General features: G+C 41.8%; 1 protein-coding gene across 1 annotated transcript in view; it reads right to left on the reverse strand.

Moving 5' to 3' along the window:
* LOC133493860 (zinc finger and SCAN domain-containing protein 2-like) overlaps positions 1-15,969 on the reverse strand; it is a gene marked incomplete at its 3' end in the record, with an annotated part of 28,528 nt that extends 12,559 nt beyond the window's left edge. The window contains exons 1-6 of the mRNA XM_061807768.1: positions 15,631-15,969; positions 7,181-7,332; positions 1,126-1,446; positions 811-916; positions 595-723; positions 429-513 (exon numbers count right to left, since the gene is read on the reverse strand). Coding sequence (XP_061663752.1) covers positions 429-513; positions 595-723; positions 811-916; positions 1,126-1,446; positions 7,181-7,307 — 768 coding nt within the window. The remainder of the gene's footprint in view (positions 1-428; positions 514-594; positions 724-810; positions 917-1,125; positions 1,447-7,180; positions 7,333-15,630) is intronic.
* Between the last annotated feature and the right edge of the window lie 1,363 nt (positions 15,970-17,332).

A 17,332-nucleotide genomic window follows, 5' to 3' on the forward strand; every position in this document is an offset into this window, starting at 1 on the left:
TAGCCAGTCTCCAGACCTAAATCCAATAGAAAATCTTTGGAGAGAGCTGAAACTCAGTGTTTCTCAGCGACAGCCCAGAAACCTGGCTGATCTAAAGAAGATCTGTGTGGAGGAGTGGGCCAAAAGCCCTCCCGCAGTGTGTGCAAACCTGGTGAACAACTACGGGAAACGTTTGACTTCTGTAATTGCAAGCAAAGGCTACTGAACAAAATAACATTGGTTCTCTCAGGTGTTCAAAAACTTATTTGCACCTTTATCACATAAATAAATTGTTACATTATACATTGTGATTTTTCTTTTTAGATTATCTCTCTCTCAGAGCGGACACGATGAAAATTTCAGACACCTCCATGATTTTTCAGTGGGAGAACTTGCAAGTTAGCAAGGTGTTCAAATACTTATTTTCTTCACTGTAGATGCCCACTTACATCATCAGCTGTCCGGACATGTTCATTTTTCAGTTGCTGACTATTTGTTGCCATCTCATGGACAATTGTCTCCGATTGCTCCTGACTGGTGAAGATGGGCAAACAATCCCATTTAAATGTTGTTGTCACCACACAGCTGCCACTTGTAAGAATTTCTGTCCAATACCTGCTCTTTCCTGGATCAGGGGAGTCCATCCATTTTCTGTGGTTCTGTGCAAAATACACTGGATCATTTTCCATCAAGCCATCTTTGAAGTGGCAACTACAAAGGTGATCGTTGGGTTGTGTTGGTTGTCTGTCAGATCGAAATTGTTTGTCATAAACATGAACATTCCAATTATAACATGCATACATCTGTAAAAACATTATAACATGTACTAACCTGCACAGTCTTGCCCGCAAAGTTTTTTTCCGTGGAAATCTGTAAAACCTGCAATCGTCGACCCCACTTCTGTGGTGGCACCCAAATGCAAAACAGGTTACCATTTCTGAAAGATAAATGTTTAAAAAAGATTTTTTAAAATTGTTTTCCCGGCCATTCAATCAGTGTAGAAATAGTCATTCTTGTATTTGAAAACACAAGATTGTTTTTTTTTTTTTTAACATTGTGAAGGTACAGAAAATCTGTAAACAGTGAACTTTGAATGGGGGGGGGCGACGAAGAGGAAATGTGACGAAGGTGGCACTATGAGTCCACCTGGGTGTGATCCTCCCGTGTGGTCTCCATCACTTTCTCTTCTCATATGTTGACTTAAGCTGTTGCTTGGAGGCTCCGCCCCTCTGCTCCCCTCACTTTGACCTTCATCTTCACTCTTCAAAGGGACACCAGTCAATGGAAACTTGGTGATATTCTCCTCTTCTTCCTTTTTGATGGGGACATGTGCTTCTTCCTCCTCTTTTTTAATCAAAATCAGATCCTCCTCCTTTTTGATGTGGTGCACATCCTCGTCCTCCATTTCCTGTTTTAGATGAAGGGGCTCAGGCTCCTGCCACTTAGTATTTAGATTTTCAGTAATGTCTGCAAGACAAAGAAAGAAGCAAACATGGTTTTGTCAATCTTTTCTCGGGTCATTTTGATGTTGTGTTTTACAGTTTAGCATCATGTTTAAGGTTAATGTGAAAGTCAGAGGAGATTGATATATTGCATAAAATAAAATTGGGCAGGCCAACATCAAAAATAAAATACAACAATGTAAAATAACATTCATAAAAAGTTTTAAGGACAGTACAGTGGAGTCTGAATACTCAATTTAAATATAAATGTGATACACAATGATGTGCAACTTGTAGAACAATATTTTCCTGATTTAAAAAAAAAAGTATTCCAATTCACTTGAGTTGCTTTTATTTTTGTTACGTTCACATTTGCTTCCGTGGGTGTGTTCGCACTGGTGATGAGGTCTCTGCTCAGAGACATTCTGTGCTACGCACAAAAAAAGTAAAAATACAACCCAAATTGAAAGTACAATATGTGATTCAATGAGTGAGGTGTGACTGGCTGCATCCAATTAACATACGTACTTACACAGCCCGTCAACCGACATTTTTCCAATGACAGTGTCCTTATGCATCGCCCACCAGTGGTGTTGAGTTTGTCAGTGGTCTGCGTATAGTAACGGGAACAGGAGTTATACGTTACCTACAGTATGTTTACCCTTGTGGTGAAAGTAAAAAAAGAAATGCTCTTATTTTAAGATGTAAAGACTGTCAGAGTATGTGCAAGTAGAAGGAAAAGCCGTGAAACCGGACGAGATATTCTTTTTTGAGCGAGAAATGTCTGGTCTGAAAAATGTGTTGCGAAGCCACAGTAGAAAGTGAGTTTACACAGAAACGTGTGGATGGAATGGAAGCGGGACTACCTCAAGCGTCACGTTCCGCAAAAGTCACTTGAAAACAATTAGAATTCCACACAGATGTAAGTTTGAAATTTGAATCGGTAGCTCGTTGTGAGAGAGTGCCAAAGAGAAAAGAAACGAACTGACACCGGGAAACAAATTGAACCCAGAGCAAGTTGAAATTCTCATAAAAATCTTCTGCTAGCTATCAATAGGAATGAATCTCTGCTGTCACTTTAACAAATTCACAATCACTTTTTTTCAAATTACCAGTAAGCTAACAAAGTTGTGCCTTTGAATTTCAATGTAATGGATCAATTTGTTATTTTAAAGTTGCACCTTGGCAGGCCTTCATAATGGGTGAAATCTCAGAATATAGTGCACAATATGCTAGTTCAGGGAGTAAAATAATGTTCACCATTCAACTGTTCGGGAGCATCATTTCGTTGTGAGCATGCACTGCAAAAGAATGTTGTGCAAGTAATAATTCAGTTTTACACCAAGAAAAACAAACGGAGATGACAAAAAATGGAATCTGGCTTTCAAATTTATAATTGCTTTGGTTTGGTGTAAAACAGTGGTTAAACATCCGTTGATTTTATCAGAGCAAATGAAACAGAAGATGATGAGTGAGTCCAGTCTCACTGCTGGAATTTTACTCTTCCCTAAAAGAGAACTTCCAACACATGAGAAGGCACGTTCAGAAAAGTCTAGTCCTCCTTGGATCAATTTACATCAGACTTCCTGGCAATTACATCAGTGACATCATTAGTGGCCAATCATGAGCATTTTATACTGATTGGTTGATAGGTTTATTGTCATAATTCACTGATCCGATCAATGATGTCATCGATTCTGCAAAAGACATCTACATTAAGTTGCCCTCGTGCCCAGTACAGTGTTCCCTCATTTAATGTGGGTTGCGGTCCAAATAATACCTTCATAAAGTGACATCCGTGTCATAGAAAAATTTTTGGTTCATCTTTTTTTTCCCATTCATTATAATTATTTTTTTCATTTACATTATGTTTTCTGCGACAGTCATTGACATTCTCACATTTCTCGATAAAAAATATACACTACTGTATTCTAGAATGACACCGAAGATCAAAATCTGTTTGAGGTCAAAACATTTGTGAGAAATAAATATAAATAATATATAAATATAATATAAATGTTCCTCCATCCATTTTGTTTCACTTTATCCATGACAGGGTATAAGCATTTTCCTCCAAAAATCTATATATAGTTTTTCGAAATTACGACTTTTATTTTGATGAGCAGTCTATGGGGTTGGACAAAAACAAACTCATTAATCGTGACTGGCCATTCTTTTTCCTCCTGGCGTGGATCTGCTGTAGCGTCATTTTCAGCTGAAGCACCTTGTTGCAGTTGTTGTTTGCGAAAACGGGTGTGGGTTGTTGTTGGCACATTTTTTTATGGGTTAGAATATTCTCATAAACAGACATGCAAGCTTCGATTATGTTTGAGAACTGAAGCCCCGACAAAACGCTGCAGGATGCACCGAACGTCCCCCGGTACTTTGGGTAGGCTACCACTCCTCCATGGGATGTAAAATAAGTAGATAAGAGCAACCAGTTTTGATTCAAGATTTTAACAACTTTTCAAAAGTCTGCAGCCTTTGTCAATATGTTCAATGGCTCCATCTTTACAGTTTTCCTTCGTTACAACCCGGTTCACTTAATGTAGCCTTGTGTTCATGTGTCATTTTTTTAAGTGTACCAGCTTTTTTTTGACAGTGTATAAATGGGCATTCTGTTCTGTATTCCGATTCGCTAAGGGAAGCCAAGCATCGTGTGGTGCATCCCGATTGGCTAAGGGACTGTAGACCATTGTCAACTTCCCAAAGAATGACAGCCCCACGGCGTTTAAGTGTAGCCCACGTTGTGCCAACTGTGAAAGCACACATGAAACACATAATTGTCTCTCAGGCAAGTGAAGACAGTGAAGGGCTGATCTGGTCTGATTAATTGATTGTGGCGCAAAAAAAAAAAGGAGAAAAAAATGGTGCCCATGACAGAAAATAATAATTCGACGTGAAAGAAAAAAAAAAGCAACAACCCCATCATGGTCTCTTAACCAAGCAGAGATAGTGAAGAGCAGGCATCACTTCTTCTGATTATCCGATTGCAGCAGGGACACACACGAATACAGGGTGCCCAGCTGCCCATTAGGAAAAAAAAATGTGTATATGCGTGTGCACTTTTGAAATACAGGCAGTCGAGAGCCCTGTGGATTTTCCTCAGTTCAGTTCTCACAAAGTCTATTTACAGTATGAGCATATTCTCGCCCAGAAGAAAAAAAGAGCGCCAACAACGACCCATAGCTATGGTTTTCACTAGCAAACACACACGTGCACAAAGATTCTTCAGCTGAAAAAGACGCTACAGTATAGTGGCACCAGCCGACTGGAGGAACGATAAAATACGCCTGAGTTTGAATTAATAATTTTTTGTGTCCTACCTCATAGAGTGATCATTAAAATAAAATGTGTTGTTTCCATAAACAATAATATTTTTGTATTTAAAGAAAAATGCTTATCCAAGATAAAGCGGAGGAAAATATATTATTTTGGGCTCCAGCAGGTTTTAATCTTCTCTCTTTCATTCTAGAATACAGTCCTGTCCTCTTTTTTTTTTTAAAACTACAAAGGTCTGATCTTTGAGAATGTTTAAACAAGAGAAATGTGTCTGTCTGAGAAAAGTTTATAAAGTGTGCAGTTAGGGGTTTAAAAGCTTTGAAACATGACGAATTAAAAAAAAAAATACTGTGAAAAAAAATGAAAAAACAAAAACGAAAATACTCAGCTATTGAGCTTTGTGCGGTCCACTATGTGGTAGTCGACAATGGTTGACAGTCCCTGAGCCATTTTGAATGCACAATACCAATGTTGGAACTTGTGGACATAAGGTGCACCAATTGGAAGGTGCCATTGTCTTAAGTAGCGCCTTGTCTATTTGGAAGAGAATTTAAGACCTGTAGAGATTGTGAAACATCAATATAATTAAAATGTAAAAAAAAGAAAAAAACATGGGAGACCAAAATCCGCAAATATGAGGGCCCAGCGGTGAATCCTGAATGGGCAAGGCCACACTGTGTGTATGTATGTGCGCATATATATATACACACACTCGCACGCACTGTATTTCCATCCATCCATCCATCCATCTTCTGGGCTGCTTATCCTCACAAGGGTCACGGTAGTGCTGGAGCCTATCCCAGCTGTCAACAGGCAGGAGGCAGGGTATACACCAGGGGTCGGGAACCTATGGCTCGCGAGCCATACCTGGCTCTTTTGGTGGTTGCATATGGCTCGCCGAGCCCTCATAACGACACGCTGTCCATGTGATTTTTGTCGTGCTAAGAAGGTTTGCCGTAGTTAGGTATGTGGGAGGCAACGCAAATGACGTAGAAACAGTTTGCCATAGTGGGTTGCCGTAGGCGAATTTTCTATTCCTAAAATGATCAGGGGAAAACCACGCCCCCAAGCCATTTGATTGGTCCCTGCAACGCCCTCTTCTTCTCTTGGCTCCCTCTGCCTATTTGGCACCGAGTGCACTACACGCAAACACCATCGGTAACCGAGTGAAATGCATCCCCAACGGATGCTTAACACCTGCTGACACTGTGAAACAAGGGGAAGAGGTACAAGTTGTAGGTAGTATTTCGCGCCATTAGGGCACAGTCATTATTTACAGCAACATCATGCATGATGTCATGCATCAACATCATGTTTACACTGCAAGCAGCCAGAAATTGGGAACACCAATTGTCAACCATTGGAGGTAAGGACTACACTTAATGCTCTAATAATATTAAAGTTCAAATAGATACGTTTACATTGTGATAGCTAATTTACTGCATGGACTTTGCTATGCATATGGCCGTTTGCGAAAATGCATGTTTTCTTCAGAAACCAAATATGGTTTCCTTCCAAGATTCAGGGATTATTGTGCCATGATTGAAGTGTGTTCAATAGAAACTATGATTTATGTTATGGTTCTGCTGTGTGTTTGAATCCACAGATGGGGAGTTTGCCAAAGCGTTCGTATTCGACGTTGTCAATCAACATTTTGCCAAGTTCGCATCAAGACAAGATAATCAAACGAATAAAAGACATGCCTTTGTTGGCCAGAACTGTTCACCATCCTACCAGCATGATAGAAAATCAAATTGAATTACTTTCACGATTCTAAGTTTCTTTCGGCTTGTCCCTTTCAGGGTCGCCACAGCGTGTCATCTCAGATGAACGCACATATATGTTTGGCACAATTTTTACACCGGATGCCCTTCCTGACGCAACCCTTCTCAGGGAGTGGAGGCCCCAGTGGTTAACGGATGGAAATCTCAACGCCTGCGTGAAGATTAATCTGACAGTGTATGAAACAGACTGTCAAGCCATTAGCAAAACCAGGAAGCACCTGAAGTCGCATTAAGGGTAAGAAGTGCTTTTGTCATCATTGGTTAGCAACATCATAATGTTATTTAAAAGAATGCAGAGACTGTATTGTACTCTAAAAGTGTTGTTTCGACATAAATACGCAAATACACTTGTATTTAGTTTATTAAATATTGCATGGCTCTTTTGAAATTACGTTTTAAAATATTTGGCATTTATGGGTCCCACAGTCAAAAAGGTTCCCGACCCCTGGTATACACCCTGAATTGGTTGCCAGCCAATTGCAGGGCACATCGAGACAAGCAGCCACACTCACAATCACACCTCGGGGCAATTTAGATTATTGTCCAACTAATGTTGCATGTTTTTGGGATGTGGGAGGAAACAGGAGAAAACCCACACAGGTGGGGCCGGGATCGAACCATGGACCTATATATAATAAGTAATGTAAATAAGAATATCATTGGAATTAGAATGCATAAAACATGTGAACCAACCTGCTCTACGTAGGACAATACGAGGCTGCAGATTGAACACAGCGCCCAGTAGTTGACGTTGTGGCGCCTCCTCCTTTTTTGGTCCGCGAACATCTTCCATGTACTCTCCTGTCGTCCTTGCACACATTTTCACAGGACCATGACAACACTTTCTGCGCTACGTAAGATGGATGAGAAAATCAAGTGAAAATTGGACATCGTAATTGTATCAAGATTCAGATTTGGACATTGTGTGTTAAACACAGAACATTAGTGAAAAATGGAAAACACCATAAAGTCAACAAATGGAAACCGTAAAAGATAAAGAAGACAGCTATTTGTTTCTTCTACTCTAGGAGAGACAGTTTGTGATGAAACAGACATTATTCGACAAAAGTGCTCACAATCCATTCATCCAATTTCTGAGTTGTGAAGTATGTCTGATGCCCATACTTAGTCATGACCCTATAATTTCCTCATGTCCTCAGCTCTAGCCAGATGTGTCCTTGAGCACATCTCTGCATGTAGGCTAACCTTGATGAACTGCATACCGGACACTTTGTAATAATCCATTGCCAGCTAGAACCGGTTGAGACAGAAAACCTTTGTCTAAGTGGAAAGCCCCGATCTCACGCCACAGGTTTGATACCACCCATAGTCCACCCTTCTGACAAGATAAAGGATGTGTCCTTTCTCTATCTTCGCACTTCATCCTCCAACAATTGGTGACCCCGACGTGATTTCGACTGAGGTGTTGGTTGACAGACAGATCATCAGCAGGCCAACTATTGATAAGGTAAGAGGACCTTTATCCTCCAAAAATGATCTTCTGTCTGTTAACTAGGGTTGAGGTCCGTGTCACGTTTGAATTTGTGACATTGTGAAATTGGTCTCTAGCTGGTTGAACAGTAGGGGAAACTTTGGTTGGTGTATACCTATTAGTAGAGGTTGAAAAGCCTTAGACTGTGTGGGCGTACCACTCTAGAAAGGGTTTAGACGAGCCCTGTGTTCGGAGGTTGTGCCGACACAAAAAGGTTGTAAATCCCGTGACTGCCAGACACACCACTAGGTTGAGGGCGAGTCCAAAACTTTCTGGACCGAGAGGTTGTCCCATTCTTTTCGGAGAATCTTAGAGACTAGAATTCCTCATTTGAAATCAAATAAAGAGGCTCGAGCATTTTTAAATCTGCTGGCTCGCGGGTGAGTGTCTGTATGTGTGTGTGAGATCAACGGAGGGGACTTGTACGTTTGCTGTTCTCATTCCCATTTTTTTTTTATATATTTGCAATTTTAAGGCTGAGTTTTTTGGAGTTGTTGGCTGCGTGAGTGTGCAAAGAAGCCCACCCTCCACATTATTGCTGCTTTGTCACTTATCTGCCTCTCTGTCTCTGTTCCAAGTAGAAAGACCTGTTGACTACAAAAAAAGAGAGAGAGCGGGGATTCGAATTAAAACAAAATGGAGGGATATTTGATAGGGAAAGTGAATGGTTCGATTTGCAAATACCAAACTATTTTGAACAAATGAAAAATGCATGTGATGTGTGCATGTTGTAAGGTTGCCTGAAAAAGAACAAGATAGTGAGAAAGAACAGTTGAAAGAATGGATGAGGAATTGTCTTCAACTGCATGTTTGATGACATTAATGAAAGAAACGGAATAAGCTTGTGTTAAAAAAAAGAGTGGCGGCTCTGAAGTTGGAAGTGGAAAAAATTAACAGGTTGTCTTCAAAAGGTAGAAACGTGAGGTAGAATACTAAGAAAGTTGTGGAAATGAAAGCGAAAGCAAGAATGATGGCAATGGGATGTGCGTTAAAGTTGTCCTGTTTACTGTCAAGGAAGAAAGTGTTGGTCTAGTACCGTCAACACACAAATTGCCCTCCGTGGCGACTCCTTACTTAGAAGAGAAATGGCCTTTGGCATTGTCTCCAACTAACCCATTTGTACCGTCACCTTACCATGAAGCCAGGAAACCTTTAAATGAATTTCAGGCTCCAATTTCATGTTACTGCGGGCCGGCTCGATGTAGATGGAGACGATCAAATGTCTCTCAGTCATGCATAATTGACATCAAACATGAATACAGTTGCGGAAACCTTGGCTGCTGGAGTGACCGCCGCCATTAGAGAATAAGAAGGCAGATTGGAAAAAGTGGCCAACTTGAGAGCTGACCCATTCACATGTTTGACTCAGCTATGACTGTACAAGACAGAATTAAATAGACACCAAGAGGTTCCATAAAATGTTAGAAATCAACTTAAGAAAACCCCTACTGAACATGAAGATAGAGCAAACGCTGAACCGGAAAAGCAAGACTGCGCCCTTCGCGCTAAACAAGAAACAACCCGACTGAAAGGAGTAACACGGAGTTGCTGTCGATGTTGCGGAACACGCAGCTAGAGGCTCTTGAAATGGGGAAACAGAAAACAGGTTGTATGTTCCTCAGTTACAATCAATTAGCAAAATTAAAGTCTCATGTTCAGAATCTTTCAGGTGCCTACCATGACTCCGTTTTGGATCGAACCAGAGGTCCTGAAGACCCAGAGGAATCTTCCAAAGGTCCAGCTTTTCCTCCTCATCAGCGTGTGACTCAATCCCAAATCTTGCAGGCACCCATGTTAGCCAAAGTTGACCTAGCTACTGGTAACTCTGCTACGTTTTACAAATCTTTCTCGCCCAGTGATGTGAATGTGTTGCTGCAGAAACCTCCACCCGTGCAATCTGGTGGTGCCAATTGGCTTCAAGCAGCGCAGAGAGCAGTTACCGGACTAATGTTAACAGCAGGTGACATCTGTTATCTCCTTATACAATCATGTCCACTTTCACAATTGAATACCTTAATGCAAAATTCAGTTTTTTCTTCTCTCTCCGATCTTCAGGCTCTTACACGAGTGTTAGATACTTTATTTCCAATCTCTACACTCTGAAAACAAGACACACCCCTACGGCCTCCGCTTTGCATTCGCAAGTGTTCCGAGCAGCCATTTTGAAAGGTGTTCTCAAGTCTGTGGCGCAGGCCATGGAGGCATATCCGGACCTTCTTGCTGAGGTTGACTGGTGGTGGACATCATTTGAGGAGACATGCTAAACAAAAAGAGTTTAAAATTGACAAACACAAAACTACAGAAACACAACTTGCTATGTTGCAGTTGCAAAATCTAAAAAGCAGGAAGAAGCCACTCTTGCTCTAATATCATCTCCCTCTTTCGGTTCCGAGTGAATGATGTATCAAGCAGGTTCATTCATAGGTCGAGTTGTGGCCTGGTGGCCATAACGTGTGCTTAAATTGTGGACAGCCTGGTTATTGGGCCCGCGAGTCCAGACAGCGACCTCAAGCGTCTGGATGGAGCACGTGGCTACAATCAAGGAGGTTACAACCAACCCCAAGAGAGTCAAACCAACAGTCACAGACTCTTTTGCATTCATTTGTGTTTACACCCAACTGTCCAGTCAATCTTTTGGGCAGAGATCTCCTCATCGCCACATGCCATCTCATCAAATGCACCCCTGATGGACTCATCCTGGAATTTCCAGATGGTAACACCTACTGCTGCTCGGCTGCCTCTGCCTCGGGTGCCACCTCCCAGCTCCCACTTGTTGAACATCGCCCTGTGGCATGCGCCGCTGCTGACATCGACTGGGCAAGAGTGGATATTGACTTCAGTGGTTGGCTCAAAGCTGAACACTTTTGGACTCTCTGGTCACCTTGGGTTCGCAACCTCAGATCTTATGATATGGTAACTGATTGTATGCATTGCACTCTAGACTATGACAGATCAGGGGATGAGATCTATAGCGAGGCATTTTAGGAAATTGAAAACAACGTATTAGAATTGAACATGGGTGATTTGTTTGCAGGCAAACCAGGTGTCGCCTTTTCGGTGTTCCTGACTCCTGAACAACTCAAATGGTACATGATGGCGAATCCCCCAGATGCTTCTATGCCTCCTTGTCACCCACATGTCTCCTTGACGATCTCGCCTCAGCACACAGCGAAGGATCTCAGTCCAATTGTCCTGGCATGCACACAGACCACTGATTGGCAAAACTCATTTCACTAAGAGGCTGGGATGATTGGTATTTTGGAAAAAAATTTACGGCTTGCTCAAAGCAGGAGTGCTGTGTGAAATTCCTGGCTCTGATTTTAACACCCCCATCTTGCCTGTTCAAAAGACAAACACTGGAAAGTTTCGCATGGTCCATGACCTGCGAGCAATTAATGCGGCCGGTGTTAACCCTCACTTTGCCCGTCCCGAACCCGCACTCGGCATTCTCCCAAATTACATCAGCCCACACTCATTTCACTTGCATTGACTTGGCTAATGCTTTCTTTTGCTTCACCCTTCAATGAAGCAATTTTTTTGCTTTCACTTGGAATGGTCTTTGCTACTCCTACAATCACCTGCCTCAAGGCTTTGTTCTTTCAGCTGGACTCTTCAATGACTGTCTTCGTCAGTTGCTGTCTCCGCTTGAATTGCCTCATGGGGTTCTCCTGGTGCAGTATGTGGATGACCTCTTGCTGGCGGCTCCATCTCAAATTTTTTGTCTTGAAGTCACTAGGTCTTTGCTTTCTCATTTGGCCTCTGTTGGACTGAAGTGTTCCAAGTCCAAACTCCAGTTTGCAACTACTCCAGGCATCATGTTCCAAATTTTGCTGAACTCACTCACCCACCCAGACAGATGGCCAATGAACAAGGTAAGCGCAATCTTTCTAACACTCTTTGTTGGACCACGGAAGCAGACTCTTTCTTCATCTCCTTGAAACATCTTTCCACTGCTGCAGCTCTTGCAATTCCTGATTACAGTCGCATGTTCTATCTTGACGTGTTTGAAAAGATCAGCAGTGTTTCTGCTGCTCTTTATCAGAAAGGGGAAGGAGGAAGTAGACAAGTTTGTCTCTCCGCACTGGACTCTATGAGACACCTCTTGACAACCTGGACTTGATTCTTTTCACAGACGGGTGTTGCTTGAAAGGCAACGATGGCCTACAACCTGGATTTGCTGTAACCCAACCCACAGAAACAGGTTTTGAAGAAGTGCAAGCAGAAAGAATTCCAGGCTCCCAGTCAGCAAAGAGCAGAAATTTTGGCATTAACGGCAGCTCTCAAGTTGGCAAAAAATCAGTCAGTAAACATTTACACAGATTCGGGGTATGCACACATGACAGTTCATGTTGCATTAAAAGAATGGCAGCGAAACGATTTCCAAACTGCAACCGGTACACCTATTAAACATAAGGACGACATTCTCGAATTGCGAGATGCTTTAATGCACCCGACAGCGGTTGCAGTCCTTAAATGCAAAGGTCACTCTTGAACTAATGATTTTGTATCAGCAGGAAAAGAATCAGCAGATTGAGCAGTAAAAAAGGTTGCGGGGTACCGACCAACACTCCAACTAACTGTAAGTGAATCTGAATAAGACAATAAACAAGAGGTGACAGTAAGTTGTGGCAGGAAAAAGTAAGTCCAGAAGAAAAGAATGTGTGGAAGTCGACAGGGGGTGTCAAAGATGAGGATGACATATGGCGAAAAGAGGGTAAGAGCATTGCATCTCAGACACAATTGAAAAATCTAATTTCTGAAGCCCATGGAACTTGCCATGTAGGTGTGGATGAAACATTGAGACGACTCCACTCCTGGTGGCATCCTTTTATGAGACAAATTGTTAAAGGTGAACTGCAGGACTGCAGCGTTTGCAATAGGTATAACTGTATGCCTACAATGAAACCACACCAGGGACTCCATGATTCGGACGTGGAAGCCCCTGGTCAGGTGATTTCAATAGGATTTCACTGACATGATTAAAACAGTGTCAGGTTACCGGTATTTCCTAGTCATAGTAGTTTCCTTTTTGGGATGGCCAGAGCCATATCCCTGCAAGTCTGAAACAGCAAGCATATTGTTAAAACATTTAATCACTACATTCACAACCAGACGCTCCCCTCAAAATTAATACTTGTGAATCTGTGTGGTTAAACGTAAATAGTCTGAACCTAGGTGTATAGGTCCCTTTCAGGTCACGGAGCAAATGATCACAGCAGTACGACCTGTAGGAAGGGGGGACACGTGGTTCTACATCTCGCCTCCACGACCCGCCAGATCCACCTCAGGTTCAGTGATCCCTCCACCTGACGACAACCGGAAGACCACGTCTTTTCCAGTGCCGGCTGGCACCCGTTGAAGACATCATTCGACAAGGAAGCTGACTGCGCCCCAGCACAACTCATCCCAGAGGAAAAGGCCTGATGCACCACCCACTCCAGACGATGACGACGCTGGCACCTTTCTTTAATTTTGTTCATTTCAAGTGTTTGTTCGTTTCAAGGGGGATTGAAGTCGGTCTTATGCCCATATTTAGTCATGAATCCATAATTTCCTCATGTCCTCAGCTGAAGCCAACTGTGTCCTTGAGCGCATCTCTGCACGTAGGCCAACCTTGATGAACTGCATACTGGACACTTTGTAATAATCCACTGCCAGCTAGAACCGGTTGAGACACTAACCCTTTATCTGAGTGGAAAGCCCCGATCTCACGCCACAGCTTTGATACCACCCATAGTCCGCCCTTCTGACAAGAAAAAGGATGTGTGCTTTCTCTGTATCTTCGCACTTCTGATCTGCTCTCTACAGCCATTGTCTGTAACTCATAAGTGCCTGGAATATTCTGTAAGTAAATTCTTCGAAGAAACTGTTCATCATCTCCAGCCTTTATTTGGATAACCAACATTCTCACGACCCAAAATTAAATGAACACGTGGAGAAAAAAAAGCATCCTCCAACAGCTGCTTATTCTCACAAAGGTCTCAGGACAGCTTGAGACTATCCCAGCTATCTTCACACAGGAGGCAGGGTAAACCCTGAAATGGTCACCAGCTAATCGCAGGGCTCATAGAAACAAACAACCATTCACACTCACAATCACACCTATGGGGAATTCAAAGTTAATTAACCTACCACATGTTTTTAGACTTTATACCAATGGTATCAGCCTGTTTGGAATCTGCCAATAATTAGCATTTATTTGCTGATCGACCGATCATTTTTCATGTCACAATTCACTGATCCGAACAATGACATGATTGATTGACTCTGCAAAAGACATTCACTTGTCATCGCCCATCTTGGGCAGTATATCTGAATCCAAAACCTAGTTTATTTTTATGTAGAAGTATATATTTGGCTTTACATAATCAGGATCCACCAACACACCACATCCACCTCCATTTTCTTTCAAAAACAACAGTTGGCGTGAACCACTTTTGTTGTCATTGCTACGGTAATGAGTGTATAATGTTGCATTTGAGTTGATCCCACCGATCGCAGAAAATGGATTCGGTGGTATCGGAATGCAAGATTTTATTGCATAAGTATGACATAGTGCAATGGTGAAAGATATCGTGATCTGCGCATTATATGCAATCTCGCATCTGCTTTGTCTCTCCCTTCGTGCTGACGTTTGTTTTGGCCATCAGATATTTACACTACTGCGCCAAAAGATGTGAAAAAAAACTATAAATACTACTATACAAAAATAACTTTGCTTTTGGATTGAGATATACTGTGCATGATGGTGACGCAGAAAAATTTTCTTTCTCTGGGCCAATCAATGACGTCATTAATTACATCTGGGAATTATGACACCAAAACTTAACAAATCATAGTAAACTCTCCTATTTATTTAGTTTTTTGTGTCTTTTTATGCTGTGCTCTAAATACCCGACAGCCAATGTTTAAAAACAAAAAACAGCAACGACATGGAAGAGACGAGGTGGCTGACAGATGACGTAATGTGCAGATCAGACAAGACGTTATCCTATCATTGAGCATTACCTTGCCAACTCAAATGGGACTCGTGACCGTGGGGATGACAACAGTGGATCGCTATGACATAAGAACAAAATGGGAGGAAAAACAACATGTTGGTGGTCATCGGTGCTGAGGACAGGGGAGGACGTTCGTGTAAGTCTTGCTTAAGGTATATTCACGTACTTTTAATACGATATGTGTCGCAAGCAGGCAACAAAAGGTTAAGTAGCCAAGCAAATTATTTCTACCCCTCTTTCCAGTGGGTGTATGGAAACATGTTTATGTTTTACGTCACTGGCATAAATAAATGTAAATAAACAGGTCATTTAAATATAGTCATTGCTTCATCTTGTGATCGGATGATTTTCTTTTTTTTTTAACCTCGCTGATCGTGCCAAAACCTAGTTTTTAGGAGAAAATCAACAGAGGCACGAAGAGAACGTGCAAACGCTACACTGGCAAGGAATGGATTTGAATTCTAGTCCTCAGAACTGTGTGGTAGAGGCACTGAACGGTCGTCCAGCGCGCCGCCAGATTACGATAAAGACAATAACAAAAATTAACGACTCGGACAATCGCGAATATTTCACCCTCAGACAGAGACGGAAGAATTTAGTTGTGTGTGTGTTTTTAGGAAAACTTAAGTGTCAGTTTTGTCAACCCTTACCAGTTGGGGGCGGAAAGACTTCTTCAGGCTTGAATTCTGATGAGAGGAGTGTTGATCACAACCGTGTCTTTTTGTTAGCAAGCTAAATTAAGCTAAAATAGGACGAGAAGCTTCATTGTGCACGAAACGACTCCAATCGGACACAAACATTGCACGAGTGACGTTTTAATCCACTAATTTAGTGATCGGGGACGTCCCGCGTTGAGGATCCACAACATTGATTTCAAATTCAGGAAGTTTTACTCAAGCCGATCGAGCCTCGTGCCTCACGTCCAGAACGAAAAAAAGATGTGTAATATCCAGCAACTCTTGCGCCACAAATATTTTAAGCGACAGACCACCGCCGGTGACCCTTCAAAATAAAAAACAATCTTCAGCCTCCAGTGTATGGCGTCATGACTTTTATTGTGTTGTGGGTTGACCCAGCTTTGTTTCTCTCTTACTGCAGCCGGTTCGGGGAGCTTGTCGCTTTAAATATTTCTGCCCTAAAGGATCATGAGTAGTACATCGTTTTTCACTCCTGACCATGTGGGAAAAGGGACTATCGTGCCGCAGCAAATCTTCCTCAATTTTGACCAATTCCTCGACATTCGACATCCCCGATCACTACTTGAGTGCATTAAAACATCATTCGTGCTTTCTTCGTGCAGATTGGAGTCTTTTCGTGCACTTTGAAGCCTCTCGGCCGAGTTCAGTTTGCTAACACAGAGACGCGTTGTTCTGACCTAAGCTGTACAGCCACAAATACCTTTTTTTTTTTTTAAACAATTAAGAAATGTTAGAAGAAATGCTCAGGTAAAATTGAAATAGGTTTGATATATTTTCGAATTTGAAATTACCTCTGTCAAAATATTTTGGGTAATTAGGTTTTTGGCCCAATGTGAAATTAAGACACTGGTGTCAAACTCAAGGCCTGGGGGTCAGATGTGGCCACCACTTCATTTTATGTGGCTCATGAAGCAAAGCAAAGCAAATTTATTTGTAGAGCACATTTCATACACAAGGTAGCTCAATGTGCTTTAAATGATTAAAGGCATTTGAAAACAAAGAGATAAAACATTGAAAACAGGTAAGAACAATAAAAATTACAAAACAAAATATTAAAAAAAAGATAATTAAAACCGCATACAGGTCTATGAATGCCGTGATGAATTTTCCCTGTCTGACAATACCAAACATCGGGATCAGCAGTCAAAGGTCCGTTTATGTGGACATTCAGACTACCGACAGAGAAGTTTTCTTCCGTTATGAGTGCTGCCAACAAATATCTGTTATCTGGAAATATACACCTATATTATATATAAAATCCTTCCCCATCCAGCGGTGTAAAATTAAAAGCCTACGAAAGTCTGGATGCATACAAATACATCACTGCAGGTTTTGTAAACAAGTTCATGGTCACCTTTATACAAGAAGCTTGATCTTTTGTTCTCACTGTCACTGTAGATTGTTTTACACACTTATGTATCCACTGTCTTGATTGCAGAATGAAGATAGATCGGCTTATAATTGTTAGAATTGTGGTGGTCTACATAATTTACCTACGGGACCTCGAGTTAGGTTACGAGGTTCCGCACGGACATTATTGTTGGTTACTCCTCCAATGTTAGGGTGTTAGAGATTTCCCGCCGTAATAGGTTCACTCTGTCAATGTCTGCAACAAACCGAGGTTTGCTCCTGTGTTCCACACTCCGCCTCAGAC

The sequence above is a fragment of the Syngnathoides biaculeatus genome, chromosome 20 (genome assembly GCF_019802595.1).
Source record: "Syngnathoides biaculeatus isolate LvHL_M chromosome 20, ASM1980259v1, whole genome shotgun sequence".
Taxonomy (NCBI): Eukaryota; Metazoa; Chordata; class Actinopteri; order Syngnathiformes; family Syngnathidae; genus Syngnathoides; species Syngnathoides biaculeatus.